Source organism: Centruroides vittatus, unplaced genomic scaffold, assembly GCF_030686945.1.
Source record: "Centruroides vittatus isolate TY-2023 unplaced genomic scaffold, ASM3068694v2 contig_453, whole genome shotgun sequence".
Lineage (NCBI taxonomy): Eukaryota > Metazoa > Arthropoda > Arachnida > Scorpiones > Buthidae > Centruroides > Centruroides vittatus.
This window is the reverse complement of record NW_027122249.1, coordinates 278,200-295,505: the sequence shown is the minus strand read 5'-3', so window position 1 is coordinate 295,505 and position 17,306 is coordinate 278,200. Positions and strand designations below refer to the sequence as shown.

At 27.0% G+C, this 17,306-nt stretch overlaps 1 protein-coding gene across 1 annotated transcript in view; it reads right to left on the bottom strand.

Moving 5' to 3' along the window:
• The window catches only part of vap (RAS p21 protein activator vap), a 102,694-nt gene that overhangs the window by 54,361 nt on the left and 31,027 nt on the right, over positions 1 to 17,306 (bottom strand). Inside the window, 8 exon segments of the mRNA XM_067272789.1 lie at positions 95 to 177; positions 546 to 693; positions 3,593 to 3,668; positions 6,005 to 6,105; positions 6,107 to 6,150; positions 7,899 to 7,983; positions 11,042 to 11,177; positions 11,332 to 11,481. Coding sequence (XP_067128890.1) covers positions 95 to 177; positions 546 to 693; positions 3,593 to 3,668; positions 6,005 to 6,105; positions 6,107 to 6,150; positions 7,899 to 7,983; positions 11,042 to 11,177; positions 11,332 to 11,481 — 823 coding nt within the window.

Below are 17,306 nucleotides of genomic sequence, written 5' to 3'. Positions count from 1 at the left end.
AAAGATTTCATTATTTTCAAAATAATTTTATGCTTTATTGAAACTTATAATGAAGATGTTTTACTACTAACTTAAAAGAAACAACAAGACTTACTCTAGGTGTATCAAAAAATAATAACTGCTGTTCTTTTGAACTTAAAACAAAATATAAATTTTTCCATTTTCTGTTTCCTTGACCTAGATGAAAAAAGATTTAAATAATTTTTAAACTAAGTAAATATGATTAAAATAAAAATAAAAGAAGTCAGATAATTATGCTATAACAACAATTTAAAAATATTCTTTTAAGAATTTTTTTTTTCATTAAAGTATTTTATCATAAATATTCAAAAATTTAAAACAAAATTTATTTACGACTAAGTCATACAACACAGAGTAATATGATAATTCTTGAATATTAGAATGAAAAACTGCTAAATGATCATTTTTGGTTTTACTAAATATCAAGTTGCAAAGAAAAATAAATAAAAATAAATGGAAAAAAATTATGAGCTTTTATAAAAGCAAAAATGAGCTGGAAACAAATAAGAAAAATAAAATCTCACTTTTCTTGTTCAGATAGCCTTTCATGCGAATTCCTTTATTTCGTTTCGCTAATCCAGTCTCTCTACTTTCTTTTAACGTAGCATATATATCTTGTGATTTATGCTGAACTTCTTCAGCCTTACTGAGTTCTTTTGATTCATAAGGTGCCTAAATAAAGTTTTATTAAAAATAAAATTTTATATTCATATTCTAAAACTATTTTAATGTGTAATCCACATAACAAAAACTAACTGCAAACTGTTTAAATAAATATATTATTACATGAATAAGTTTTTATTATAATCTATAGCGATTTTACTATAAAATTTTCACTCTATTTTAATTCTACTTTTAAAGATAGAAAATGAAGTCAAAGTCTGCTTTGAAATTTATTATTATGAAATAGCTAGTTATAAATATTTTGTATTTGAGTAGGAAAAATTAAGACTTATTTGTCCCTAAATTGTGGAATGCAAAAATATCCATTTGAGAAGCTGTAGATAACTTAGATAAATAGTGGCAACTACTTAGATACAAAGAAACATTATAGAGATCAATAAAATTTTACTTTCATCATAATTTTTTAAGATAACAACCTAAAAAATTTGTAAACCTCATTGTTAACCTTAAGAAAAGGAACAATACACTTTTTAGACATGAAAAATGATACAAGGCTCTTTGGAAATAATGTAAAATTTGGGTCATTGTATATATATATATAGTTAAATGTATTGAGATTATATAATATATATATATATATATATATTATATAATCTCAATACATTTATTACACACACATTTAAATATCAAATATCAGTTAATAGAAGCAGTTTCACAAAATACAGAAATAAACTAAAATGATATGCAAAATACAGAATTTACAAACAAGATAAAAAAACAGTAAAAGCTTCAGAAATAAATGTAAAAAAAAAATATGTAGAAGAGTAAAAAAAATTGGAACATTAGCTAGACAGTCATTTGCAGGAATTGGTTAAACACCTATTCAACTGATATCATCCATCATTTGATGTTAGATCAATCAATGTTGCACTATTACCATTTTTATTTTAAATTTCTAAAGTTAATTATTTAATATAAACATTTTAAAAACTAATTAAACTAGCATGGAATACAGGTTTTAAAATGATTTAAATTTCAAATTTTAAACATAAAACACTAGTATTAAATTTTCCATAAACTGGAAAAAACAACATGTTGATGAACTAATTTAAACAAATATTTTGAGCTAAAGAATTTGCACTATTTTCACAGTGAAATTTAAATTGTTTTTCTACATTTAAACATTTATAGTTAGTTAATAGAAGCCCATTTTTTGAAAAATAAAAAACCTAATAAGTTATGTTAATAAATCTAAAATACACACACAAACACAAAATAAATTAATATACTTTGTAAGTAACAGTTTTAAATCAAAACAAAATATTTTCAAGAGGAAAAAAAATGCATTGAATTTATAGGAATAACAAAAACTCCTGTTTTTAATTTTTTTCAGAAAAATTAAAATGTTTAAAATGCATTATGATAAAAAATAAAATGATATCTATCATATTGTTTGCATTGTTCAATTGTATCATATGAATGCTTTTGAAGCACTATTTTGCAAAGTATGCATCATAAACCATCTTGCAAAAAAATTAACTTTTCACAAAAAATAGGATAACTTTTTAGAAACCTGGTCAAAATATTTTTAAAACTGATAAATATTTTTAAATTTAATACTCCACTCCTCAAAACAAAAATTCAAAGAAAACAAAATTTCAGTTTTTCTTTAAAGTTTCCAAAATTTAGCATTTCAGCTGAATTTTGAAAACTGCTGATTTCTACCTGGTTTGTAATATATGTTAAGCATTTAATTTTTTGTATTTTCTTTAGGATAGTAATAAGTAAAACATAGATTTAAGTAACTTAAGATTTTAATAAAAATGATTGTTTTGGTTTTAAGATTTTACTACAAAAAATATATATCAAATTCAAATATATTCATAAAAAAAAAATTTCCTATATTTCCTAGTAGCTTATAAATATGAAATGTTAATGTTTATTATATCAGGCGATCAAAATTGTGCATGCAGTTTTTGCAATAGTGGCTATCATAAAACCACACTTTTTTTACAACCTTATAATTAATATTAAAAGTTATCTTAAATGAAGAATTAACTTTCAAACAGTTACCAAACCAAACATAATATAAAATAACTATTCATTCTATGCTTATTCTAATAAAAATAATAAATTTCATTGTTTTTTATTAGATTCATACAAAAAATAAGACAAACTTTTGTTGATTTTCACTATTGTTAAGATTTATTTAGTACATAATGTATAAATTTAATAATAATAATAAAAATAATATAAATCTAGATATTATTCAACAAAACTGTTAACAGTTTTTTTTTAAATTCTTCATGTGAAAATATCAAATTATTACAATTTTATTTATTCCATTAAAAATTTCAAACATTAAAATACAGTCAAACCTGTTTTTATGCGGGGGATAGGGACTGCATTAAAAAGACGCATTAAAAAAAAAAAAAAAACGCACGAAACTTCACAAATGGCTGTAAAAAATAGTTTTCGCAACACAATTTAAAAAATATTTTTTTTATGCGGTCAACAGGGACCGCATAAAAAAAGTCTCACATAGAAAATAACTCAAAACCGTACGAAATAGAATTTATTGACAACAGATGTCAGCACTTGTCTGCATCGTCTGGTCTATCGTCTGTTTTACATATTTTTGTCCAGGTGGTGTTTTGTTGACTTAAAAAGTAAATTATTTCATTTTTCGCATATTCATGCAATAATATTACTATAATAAGTGCATTTATGCTATAATAAGTTTATTTAGCTATAATAAGTCAACGTAAGACATGACGAATCGCACGAGACTAGTCGCCAACTATACCGCACAAATTAAAAATTCGCATTAAAAAAAATCGCACAAATAAAAATCGCACATAAAAAGAGCGCATAAAAACAGGTTTGACTGTATCTTTATATCATTACTTAAGATAAACCCAATTTCTTTTAACAAAAAAATACTTACTTTTAAAACAGGATCTCTCAAGCAATGTCCTTCAACAATTTGTTCAACTTTGTATCTATTAATCACAGCTTCTAGACTGTAAAGTGTTTGAAAAAACAATCAAATTTAGGAAAATATTTTTCAAAAATTTGTTAAGCTACAAATTAAGGAAACAAAGAACATACGAACTGAATAATGACAAAGCATATTCTAAAGCAAAGACTGAAAATACTAAAATCAAATTAAGAAATAGAAAATAATTAAAATTTTAGATTTTTTTTTGATGAAATGTAAAAGTTTAAAAACAATACATAAGCAATTTTGTTTGAATTATTTTCCATTTTTTTGAATTGTTATATCCAATACTTGAATTAAATGTGAATAAGGACTTGGTGTTGTGAGGTTATAAAATGAGTATATTGTTCAGGTCTGTTACTCCTTACAATAAAAGTTTGTTGAATACCATATTAATATTTAAATATAATCTTCAGATCATTTGTCAAAAAGAACAACACTTAAGAAACTGAATCAATTTAACATGATAAGTGTTTATTAGTAATTTTTGATTATATTATTAATGTAGAATAGTCATGAGCAACCCATGGCCTGTGAGCAATAAGGCTCAAGGTTCTAATACTGTATGTGGCCTCTGGGCTTTGTCAAGGTAGTTTTATTTTCCAGTTTTTTGCGTTGTGACATTATGAAACCATAATTAAACTGATAAGAACATTGAAACTAAACTCAATCAGTAAAAACATGAAAGTAAACTATATATTACTAGTTCACACACACACACACATATATATATTACACTAAAAAGACTTTTATTTAAATTCCTATATTTCTTGGATAATTTGAACAAGTTAGATGTCAATAGCAAGAGGTGGGTCTGCAGATGTGCAATAAGATGTTTGTTTTTGGATTTAATTATCAATTTTAGAGAAATCATGTTCCATAATTTCTGAATTTTCCTATCATTTTGTATACAGAATCAATAATAAACATTTTGCATAGTTGAAATAATTCAGTGTCAGATTCACTGAATTGTAATCAATAGGACTTTGCTAGAAAAAGTTAAATCCAACAGAACCTACCACTTGAATATGGTCTACAAAGAAATTTTATACTTCATTTTTGTAGTCTGTTGGGAGTATGAATATATTTCATGTAGCACAGACTACAAGTAACTTTTGATAGATATTAAATTTCAATTTATAATTCTAAATTAACTTTCTATTCAATACCTTATGCTAAAAGGTACCACAGATTGTGTCTGCTAATTAACATAAATTTCTTTAGTACCTAGTTTACTGGAGGTTATCAAATATGTTGGTACTTGGTGGGCTTAAAAGCCTGCAACTCTAATAAAAACTGCATGCAGTACACCAGAAGCCTATGAAGTTTACTTGTGGCCCAAATCCAGAAGAGGTTGCTCATTTCACTCATATAGAATAACTAATTCTCTCATCCTAAAAAATTTTCAAAATCTAGCAAATAAAGATAAGATACTCTTGTAAAAATCAGGGTTACACTGTTTGTACTTAAGACAGAATTGAGTTCTGTTCTGGGACTATTACAAATTGATGTATGCTTTCAGATTTTAAAGGAATTTTATGCTAAAAAATATTATAATTTAAATTATACTTTTTAGCAAAAAACTTCTATAACCTAAAAAAACCAAAACACACACACCAAATATATATTTCTGTATTTAAGATGATAAAAATATAGAAATTATGAAACTATCATATCTTTTCTTGGAATTACAAAAATTATTTCATTATAAGAGACACTGTTTTGAATTATTTAATTTCTTGTTCACTGAAAATGTGTTTGAAATGAAATTTTTTATCATAAAAATGACTACTAAAAAGTTTGAAAATCCACTAATGACGTCATCCAGAACTTCAAAATTCAGAAAAATCCAGAGTTTTATATTTCAAAAATTTATTACTTTCTGCATAAAAATAAAATAATCAAAAACAAATAAAATCTGAATTTGATATTTTAGAAGCAATTGAAAATAGTCTTTAAATATTTAGCAATACATAAAACTTGAAGTAATTTCAAATTGCAGCAAATTAATAGATGTTTTGATACTCATCCATAACAATAAATACAAATTTATTCTTCAGCTTATTTTAAAGCTATAGACAATAATATAGTCTTAACCGATGGAATATGAGGATAGATAATTTTATCTTCTTTAATTTATTTGTGAAATAAATTCTTGTTATGGAAATAAAGAAAATTCTACTATATTTAGAATAAATGAAATATTTTAAATGTAAAAAAGTAAATCATGCACACATTAAACCTGTAATAATAAATGTATTATATCAAATTATCTCATCTACATTAACACATACAAGCATTTAAATTTTATGCAGATATTAAAATTAAAAATAATTTGAATTCTTAAAAAAAACTCACCTATCAAAACATCTACCTCCCATTATATAACGGTTTCCTCTTTTCTCAATCCGAAATCTCTGAATAGTATTGTTGATGTGAAAGAACAATGAATAATTGCACAGGTGAATTATCACTTGGTCGTACCAAAAAACTTCCCGGACCCACTATGAAAGTGATCATAACCAAATATAAAAACAAACATTTTAATAAGTTTAACTTAAAATATGTATATTTATTGTTTAATTAAACAAAGCAAAATTTTCATTTCAAATATTGCACTTTCAAAATGTAAATCATAAGGTATTACAAATTTAATTCTTTTGTTCCTAGTTGTATAAACTTATCTAAAAAAATCTCTTAAGATTTTCTAAGATAATTTGCAAAATTTTATTAAATAGAATTACTTAATATTCCTGCATATTAAATAAATTTTCTAAAAAATATACAAGTAAAATAAAACTTAAGCAAAAAAAAACAATTATTAAGCTAATTATTTTGTGTGTCACCTTACCCATGGACTAGTCTCTCTCACTTAACTCATAAAAATACAACTGGGTTTTGGGATTGCAAGTTTGGGCTACAAGTAGCAGATTGAGATATTTGTAGGGCTCTAGGCAACTAGATTTGGGTGACTTACTATTTTTTGAGCAACTTTAAAAAATTATTTGGGCTATATGAGGAATTCTGCTTTACATTTTACAAAACCTATCTGGCAACTTGTGAGGTTCTCACTAGACATTATTATAAATAAACTGGAGATAATTAATAATGTGCTGTTTAACAAAAATAGTGTTCTGTATACATAATCATATTCTGTTTCCTTAACAAATTACCTCAGTTATGTGGCATTGGCATATTGCATGGAAATATGTAAATCTTGGTTGGATAATTCAAAACTCGATAACTCAAAAAGTTGGCAATTATTTTGTCCTTTGAATTTCAAACTAACAAGGATTTCTTGTGTTACATACTACTTGTCTCCATATGTTTGTGTATAAATTCCATAAAAATTTTATTTATAATAGCTTAGATGACAAAATGCAATGTTATTTCAATAATGTAATTTCTCCATTTTCTTACAAGTAGCATAGTATTGACTGTTGTTTCTAAAATTTAGAAATAATTTATCAGGTTAGACCAGGGATCGGCAGTTTGTCAAGTGAGAAGAGCCAAGTTGTCATGGAAACAAAATACCAAAAGTAACCAGAGAGCTGCATCAAGGCTTAACTACTTGGCTGATCACTGACCAACTGTGTTGAAGGACCCCCCTAGTGTGCGTTACAGGCATTCCGTGACAATAACAAATTCCTATTACAAATATACTGAATTATTTATATTGTTATTGACCAAATGAATAACAACAATTTATACTGTTAATGTAAATAATAATTTATATTGTTAATTTAAATGTGCAAAATATGACACACGACAAGGGCGCCTCTAGTGGTCGTTTTCGGCATAACAATTACAATCGGACGGGACAACACGTGTTCAATAGGTTATATATATAGATATGCTGTAAATGCTACCACTCGCATGCGATTCATATTGATCAACATGAGTGGTCATGTGCGGACAGCCTAAAGAATGGTAGAGAGGATGCCGTATGAGTTGAAGTTTGTTCAGTGGCTCTATCTCAAACTCATAAGTTATAAAGCTGCTTGAGATGAGGTGAGATTGGAGTTTATGTCCGAAGAGCCGCAAATGTCTATGCAAAGAGCCGCATGCGGCTCGTGAGCCACACTTTCTGACCCCTGGGTTAGACAATCATTTTAATTTAAATAGGAGGTTGGTTAACATAAGCTTTAAAAATATTTTAAGTGCTTCAACTTCAGTTATTTACGCATAAATAAAAAATAATAGCAAATATCTTCTATCATTATTTTAATATTTAAAATTAAATACCACTTACTTTTTGCTAATTTCTCAACAGCAGTTTCTTTTGTTATGCTTCCATGAAACCAAGGATATATTTCATTAGGGTCAACATCATCATCCTATTAATAATAATAATATTCCATATAAATATTTAAAATAAAAATTATAATCTACCTAGAAATTCTTTTAGTAAAGGATTAGCAGAAATATAATGCTTATGTTATATTTCCATGAATCCTTTATTAATTTTTCTTAAATTAGATTTTAAAAATCTGTATTAAAAAGTAATAAGATTGGAGATTGTTAGGCCTATCATTTTAAATTATGAAGGCTACTGTATACCATAATATATCCTAAAATAAAAACCAATGCGACGAGTTGCCCATGAACTTTCCTGGCAATCATTACACAAAATTATTGTGTGTGTAGCGACCAACTGATTTAATCCAAACTAAATAACTTTTAATTTAAAGAAACTTTTCTCATATTGTATGTTATATAAAATAGACCAAATAATCTCGGTTAATTTTTGAGTGGTAAAGTGTAACGAGTTTATTATATATAAAAGTGGTATAGAGGCTTACATAACAAGTAAATATAGTGCACATTAGAGGTCCGCACCCTTATTGGAAGATGACCAGCTATGTACTCCTCATTGAATTATCCTCCCTCACCCCCTCGAAACAGTGTTTATACCACCAGAAATTTAACTAAAGCATATAGATCCCCTTCATATAAAGAAACCTCCTAGCATAAATATCTACGAGAAGTCTATATTTATAACGACAAAAAGCAACAGGAGATTATTAAGCTTCAAAGCACGAGTGATCACCAAAATCATTCAGAGGCCACAACCCACGCACAACACTACGAGCATTGATACATATCAGAGGTGTACCTTCAAGACCAGAAAGCACCTAATGGGAGGTCACTTTCGACGCGTTATATGCCGTAGTGATGGACACCTCTAGTAATATATAGACCGGGAAAAGTAAGAATTTCTAAACATTAGATAGTCCACAGAAGATTTTATAGTCTCAAAAAAGAGAAGTCAGGGGGGGCGTGAAGGTCATACTTTTTTGCCAGATCACCACACTCCCTCTGTATATATAACAGCCAAGAAAATAAAAAATTCCCAATTAAGTGAATTTATAGAATGGATAACAATCTTTAAATATACAGCACAAACTATTTGCTAAACTAATATTTGTGCTATTTAGCAAATAATTTTTGATGGATATTTAAAAAGGTTGTGTTATTCAATTAATAATTTTAAAAACTTTTATTTTTATTTTTAAATATTATATCAATTCTAAATGCAAGTTTTTGAAAAAATTTCACCATTATTGAAGCTTAAAATTAAGTTTAGAAAATTTACTAACTTGTGAGAAATCACTGTATATATTTTAATGAGATATTACTGCAAAGTTATTAATTGTCAATAATGAGAAAAAAAATTCCAGTAACCAGCTATTTAACATTCATTCTAATATTCTACATTCAAAAATCAGTTTTTCCTATCTTTCTAGATTTTAAACTATTGCTCAAACCCAAAAATTATGAGTTAATAGATTTGCAATAATAAATATGAAAAAACAAACTCTCCACACAGTGGATGAAATTCACTATCAATTTCCTAATTATGATATTTTAATTTAGATTTGTTTTATTTCAATAACAAATTTCTCTCTAATTTATCTCAACAGAATAGAGAAATAAAAACATCACACAAAAATATCTATCTTACACGAGTGTCTTTGAACACGTAAACCACTGTACTTGTGTTACGACACTGCAAAAGTAGACCCAGTACACCTGCGCAATATTAACACATTATCATGAATCATTATGTAACAATATAAACATTATCGTACCTATATCTGAACGAACATGAAAACACAACAAATTTACTTTATTTTGAGGTCAATTAAACCATTTTTTTTAACAAGCTAATTCTAAATATGACATAAACTGTTTTTATTTACCTCAGTCCATCAGTATAAGTCAGTTAGAGACACATTTTAATTAATATGGAAGAAATTGGCGACATACTCTCTCTCTTAGAGTCATTTCACTAGCTAAGCCAATATTCCCTTAATGAAAACAGAGATTATTATAAATAATTGTTTTAATAGAGATCATATATTCACAAATTAAGTTGTTTAAAGAATCAAGTGAAAAATAGTTTGTGAGTATCTAGAGTGGACTTTACAGTAATAATGATAGTAATATTATGTTTATTGTAGATGAAGGATGATTCTGAGTATGATTTAATTCTATTCAATACTTTACTTATAAAATTTCCCTTAGCATAGACATGGATATGGACTAAATTATGTGACAATTGGCTGATTTGGGTATTATCTCACAATAGCATAACACTGTTCAGATTTTATAAGAATAACAGAATCTTAAATAGGTAATATCCTACTTTTCGACAGAATTTTAATATTAATGAATAAAATTCACATAAATTTGGAAGATTCTTCATAATATAAAGTCAACTTTTGAAGTAACAAAAGAAATAAAATAGAAACAAATAACTTAATCATAAATTAGACTGTAGACAGTCAACTTACAAAAAATAACCAGAAGCAGTTTTGCTCTTAGATGCACAATGGTCAATTGTTTGTATACAACCAAGACTGTCTACACTCAAAAATAAATAACAATTTTGTTTTCTTACTATTATTATAATTGCATGGGCAGTATTGCAGAGTTTTCCATAGATAAAAAATTTAAAAAGTAATGGTAAAATTGGTAAGGAAAAAACACAGTATGCATTTACTATGTTTTTTACTTGGCAACATACTGTTCCTTTAGTATGAAATCCACTTTTATCTTCATTTTACCACTTTAAAAAGGTCAATAAAATAGCATATTTAAAAATAATTAGAACATTATCCACATTAACAAACGAGGAATCAACTATGAATAAAATAATATCATTAGTTAAAGCATTTGTGTTTCTACAAAGTAGATATTTGCTCATTTGCCTTGTTTACTCTAAGTTTGGAGAAATATACACCTGTTTTTCTGTAGGGCAGCTGTAATAGTATGACTTTTCAATATTTTATAGTATTTGTTAAATTGAATGGAATTAATCTAAGTATTTTTATGAAAGAATTATGGTTGAAACCTTATAAAAATTATATGAAATAAATTTTAAAACATTACCTCAGGTGGTGGTACAGGATGAACAAGTCTTTCTTTTTTTAACAAATCCGACCAACTAGTATAATATCCAATTAAATCAGATAATGAATCAAACTGTCTTCCTCCAATGTAATAATCACCACAAACAGCGGTGATTCTGAAATTCGACAAAATTGTCTTAAGTTGATGAATTCCATAATAAAAATTTTATCTTCCGTATTTAATAACTAATACATTTATTAAAATAATTATCTATTACTTTACTAAATTAATATTTTTTATTGTAGTAATGATAATTTAATAAATATTACCTAAAATGATTAATTCCAGTATGTCCAAAATAAGACAAAACATACGATCCTGGTTTTCGATCACTTTCTCTGACCAAGTAACTTCCCAATTTTGAAGCTGCTTGAAGCCTCTGTTCAGCAGTGTATCTATCCAATCTTCCATGATACCACCTAAAATTAGTATATATATAAAACATCATAATTAAAAAAAATGTTAGTGTTCAAAAGAATTAATAAGCCTTTTCAAAACATAACTGATATTCTTATTAAAATATCTAAAACCAACAAGAGTTGAAATAAATAAAAAAGTTTGGCAGTTAAATTTTAGAACCAAATCTACTAAAAACATGTAAAAATGTTTTATAGATTTGGAAAATGTGAGAACACAATTCAGTGTACAGGTACTCCTCACTTTACGACCAACTTCCGTTCCGATGACTACGTCGTTAAGCGAATTGGTCGATAAGCGAGGAACTTGCGCCGGGAATATAGGATTGTTTTAAAATTAACCAAATTATGCAACAAACTTCAAATTTATTCATAAAAAAAGACTATTATAGTAGGCTATTAGCCTATTATAGTACACTTAGTGCGCATGTCACCATTCGCCACTGACCAACATTCAAGCTGAGAAAGGGGATTCCCTGAACTGCAGGTCGAAACTCGATTGGTTGTAAGTGCGAATGGTCATTAAGCAGATAGGTCGTAAAGTAAGGAGTACCTGTATTCAAGAAAAGGTAAAGAAACAATTAGATTAATTAAAAGTATATATGCAAATTGCTATCATTATTCTTTTGCTACATTATTATAAACATTAAATTTTGTTGGTTAAATAAAAATTCAAAATCTAGTATTTAGTATAAGCATGTTCCTTGAGATGGCACAAGATTTATTGAAAATAATGCAAAAATTAGTAGGTGTCTCCAAAAACTTTCTAATTTGTCTAAAAAAGATATTGCAAATGATAATTTTCGTTGGACTATTAGTAAGAAGTGGACTTTTTTGGTTGTAACTGCTATAAAGATGAAATATCAATAATCAAGTAAATAAAAAACTAAAATGGCAATCTACTAAAGTTTTCAAAAAGTGTCATCAATGCTGAGAAACAACTTCCATCTGTTAAAAAATAAAAATTATTTTTATTAATGTACTATTTTTACCTTGTATGTCCATTAATGTGTATTCTACAAAATTATTAACTTTAAATTAGGTAAAAACATAATTACAGCAAATATTAATTTGTGAATAATGAAAATAACTCCAATTTCTTAAAATAATAAAAACCTGTTTTATTGAGCCATTAAGTAACACTTGTATTTTCAGGCAACTAAAGCCCCCAACGATGAATTGGTTAGCCAAATGTAAGAAAAACTTATTTTACTATGAGCTCCAATAGATTTTTGTTATTAAATATTAATTTGGCTCATTTTATGAATAGGCAAAGAAAGTTTCTTGCAAAAAATTATTCAATGTATGATGTTCTCTATTACATGCAGGTTTTTCAGATCTCAGAATGACAATTATGATATAAACACTATGGATTTTACAGATAAATATTATGGATGATCAACAGCAGTTTGAATTCTAAAACATTTATAAAGGAATCAAATCTAATTATCAAAATAGCACTTTGAAAAAGACAAAAATAATTTCACTAACAAAGATGTATGAAAACACACCCCTCATTCTGAATGATCAGAAGTTTCACAAAGTCCAGAAATTGGAACTAAAATCATCTCGGTTTTTCTAATTTCATCTGAAAATTATATCTTCTCTAAAGTCAAATTAATGAAAAAGGAGGATAGTTCAATGGTACGGTACAAGAAAATGTTAAATACAATGCAATGAAAGAATTGGTGACAATAAATTTAAAAGGAGTTTAAATTATATTTATAATCTTTATGAGAATCTGAAAGATATCTTAAAAAGATGTATATATAAATTTATTATTCAAAGTAATAAAAAAAAGCAATTAGTTTAAACTCAGACAGACAGGCTTTGAGCTTAACTGCCAACTTAATATATTACAGGAAATTTAATGCAAATAAAGAATAATGCTATAATTTGATTAATTTAACTAAAAACAATTTTGTATTAATTCTAATCATTAAATTCACTTTATACGTTTAAATTTTAAAATAAATAAAAAAATATAAAAATTTTTAAATTAAAAATTTATATATCATTTTATAAAAATATAAAAGAGGAATAATTATATATGATGAGTATAAAAATTCAATTTGAAATATTAATATAATTTTTATTTTTATTGTATCATTTTCAATACTTCAGTTAAAACAGTAAAAATAGTGTATTTTACTTTATTAAAGTACTTAAATATAATAACTTTAATTATAAATATAATACATCTCAAAACCTGATGATATATAATTAATAAACCAACAAATGCCTAAATAATCAGGCTACTAAATGGCTATAATTAATTAATAAATACTAACAAATTTGGTATAGAGGTGAACGTTTGGCACCATCTCTTAAATAAATTAATAATTATAATTTTAATAATTTAATAAATAATTTAGAACAATTATTAATTTAGTTAAGAGAGAGTGCCTAATGCTTATCTCTATACAAAATTCGTTTGTATTTATTAATTATAGCCATTTAGTAGCCCAATTATTTAGGTGTTTGTTGGTTTATTAACTTTAAATTACCTAACTAAATATTAAAATAACAAAGTTCATTGAAATAAAATTAACAACAAGAAAAAGAATTCATGGTTTGCTTCATAAAACCCGATGGTAATTCAAACCCAAAGTTAATTTTAAAATTTTATAAAATTTTTCTTTTTACCTTATTTTACATTTTCACGTATTGCTATTCATCTTTTAGGATATTACATTAATATCGAATGACCTTACTTTTCTAATAAAAATTACAAAAATAAAAAATTATTATTGTTTTGAATTGTTACTATGTAAAAAAATTGATATAAAATCATTTATTTTTGTAATTGTACATCAACCCAGGATTATTTTCACATTTGAAAAATATTTTCACATTAATGTAATCATTAACAAATCAAGATAATACAATGTTCATCCTTAAATCCTCTTTTATTCCATCCAAGGACTAAAAACAGTAGGTGACATAAAGCAAAAACTTCATAAAATTGATCGATAAACTACTAAAAATTACTAAAAATTACTAAAAATTGCACATTAAAAACAGATCTATGTCAACCTTTCATGGTAGGATTCGGTGCCTACAAATCACCACCAGCAAAACTTTTTGATGTTTTGTAGACATCAAATCCTACCGTGAAAGGTCGACATAAAAATTTCACATTAAAAAGGATCTCTAATAGTGTTTATTGGTCAATTTTATGACAAGCATTTGAAAACACAAAGTTTTCCTGTGATTTGGAAATGTAATACAAAAGCACGGATTACTGCTTTTTGTGAGTAGGTTTCAAAAATATTTTACCCCCTGCTATTGAAAAATATTTTAAGAAAGTAAAAAAGTAATTCGTTAAAAAGGAAAAGATTATCATTTTTGGTAATGCTGCTGGTCATATAGAATCTTTTTGATAGGTTAAAGCAGTGTTTCCCAAAGTGTGGTACGCGTACCCCCAGGGGTATGGGAAGAGTTTAGTGGGGGTACACGCTGCACCGTGCTTCGGCTGTTCCTGGTGCAACAAGCAGTTTACTTTTTTTTCGATTACGAACATAGAAAAATAATAAAAAACTTCATGTACTTCTTAGCGGTTTCGCCGGGTGCTGTGATTCTGTGTATTCCTCCACCATATGCCAAGACAACAGGTGTCACACAAAAAACTCCAGTATCTACATATTGAAATTGTTACAATGTGCGCGTGTGTATTTTTAGCTTTTGTGCAATTTTTCTAACAGGAAAAAAGGTTTGTTATATGCTTTTAGTATTAATAAAAAGCTAAAATTGCCGAATAAACCAATTTTTCTGTAGGTTGTTACTACAACTAACAATTCTTAGCAGAGACTTACTTTGACAGTGCTTCTAGAAAGACGAAAATGAGACCTAAAGTCCATATTGCTATATCTAGGAACAATATTTTCCACAGTCTTCTATTTTGGCTTTTTCGATTTTTCAATTGCAGCAGCATATAGAAATGGAATATCCTCGTTATCTTTGGTTTTTGGTATATGCAATTTTTTTGATGAGGGGTACTCAGCATGAAGAAAATTATACAAAGGGTACACAGATGTCAAAAGTTTGGGAAACACTGGGTTAAAGTAATGCTGTAGCATTACTTCAACCTAAGTATCAGGAAATAATTTCCTCATTCAAAGTCTATAATCTCAGACACATTTGCAAAAGCAATTACAACAACTGAAAATGCAAAAGAAACAATTTATTTGAAATGTTTTATAAATCATTACAATTACCTATTCAATTAGGATCATTAGAGAATCCAGAATAAAGTATTCTTTGAGAAGCTTGGAAAAAGGTATAGTCTCAACTCCCCTAGATAATTTTCAAACTATGAAAGTTTATGTTTAAGTAACTAAAACTGATTAGGGTTGATTTACACACAACAGTGACGTGCCGGCACAATGCAGTAAGCATCGATAAATATTACACATAGCCAATCAGAATTTCATGTATGACACTTGTATGATTGACAGAATGCAGATCATGTGTCGTAGATGAAACTCTGATTGGCTGTGTGTGATATTTATCGATGTTTATGCACCAAACAGTCACTGTGCCGGCACGTCACTGTTGTGTGTAAATCGACCCTTAATATGACAAAGCGATTAGAACTTGAAATTGAACCAGTGGATGTTAAAGAGATAATTCTCATAACTAAGAGCTGGTTAATTAATGAAGATCTATATCAGAACATGGAGAAGACAAGCCAAAGTACTCAGTAATGTTCAGAAAAATTATATATTAAGAAAGGTTTGACATTAAAAATAATATTACATAAAAGGTAAATTCCAGAGATTCACTGACACAGGTAAAAATGGAAATGTACATTCAATACTGAATATAGTTTTGCTCAATTAACAGGCTGACCAATTATATTTCATTTGACCAGCTTTCATTGATATACATTTTTGCACGTTAGTGACCACAATATTAGCTTATTGTATTTGAATTTCATGGTTTATCTGGACATCCACTGGTCTCCAGACAAAACTTCCTATTCATGCAAAAGACTTGATAAGAACCACATCTGCATGAGTAAATAGTTCACATATCATAATTCTATCAAAGCTTATAAAATTGAATGATTTTGGAAATGGAAATTAGTCTTCCCAGGGTGATCCTGAATATAAGTACAATAAGTTTCATAGAAATTGGTTCAGCCATTTTCATATGATATCAAACAGACAAATCCAATTATATATAATGAATTCAACTGTGTCAAATGTTTCTCAAAAAAGTGCAAAAGAGACTGAGGCTTTAATCATTTAAAAGCTGCTGTACCTATTTTATGATGATTCTGATGTTGCATAGAATTCTAAAGTCAACACTAGCATTTTACATATGACTATTTATATTACTGAGAAATAATCAAGAGAAAAAGCAAAAGAATGTACATTCCAAATGTCTCTGGATAACTGAAGAGATCATTTAGATCCTTTTGTTAACACTTTTTACAATAACTCAAAACAAGAAATACACAGTTGAGACATCTGGTTGGTTGGTTAAAGTTTATTGGCACAAGGGCCATATAGGCCAAGCTGCGCCACAACATACGGTATATATATGTACATAAATAACAATAAAAATGAACAAACAAAAAACAAAAAACCAATAACAAAAATATACAACAGTTAAACTGTGTATAACAACAACATGTATATGGATATAAATAAATAAATAATTAAATTTCTTTATAAATATTTGTAACTTTTAGAAAGTTCAATAATTTATCAACATTTGGCCTCTGGCCCAAAATCTCTTTAAAACTTGCATTTCCAAAATGCTGCCTACGAATCCGTTCAGAGGCGATGCAATTGCTCAGTATGTGCTTAACACTTACATTA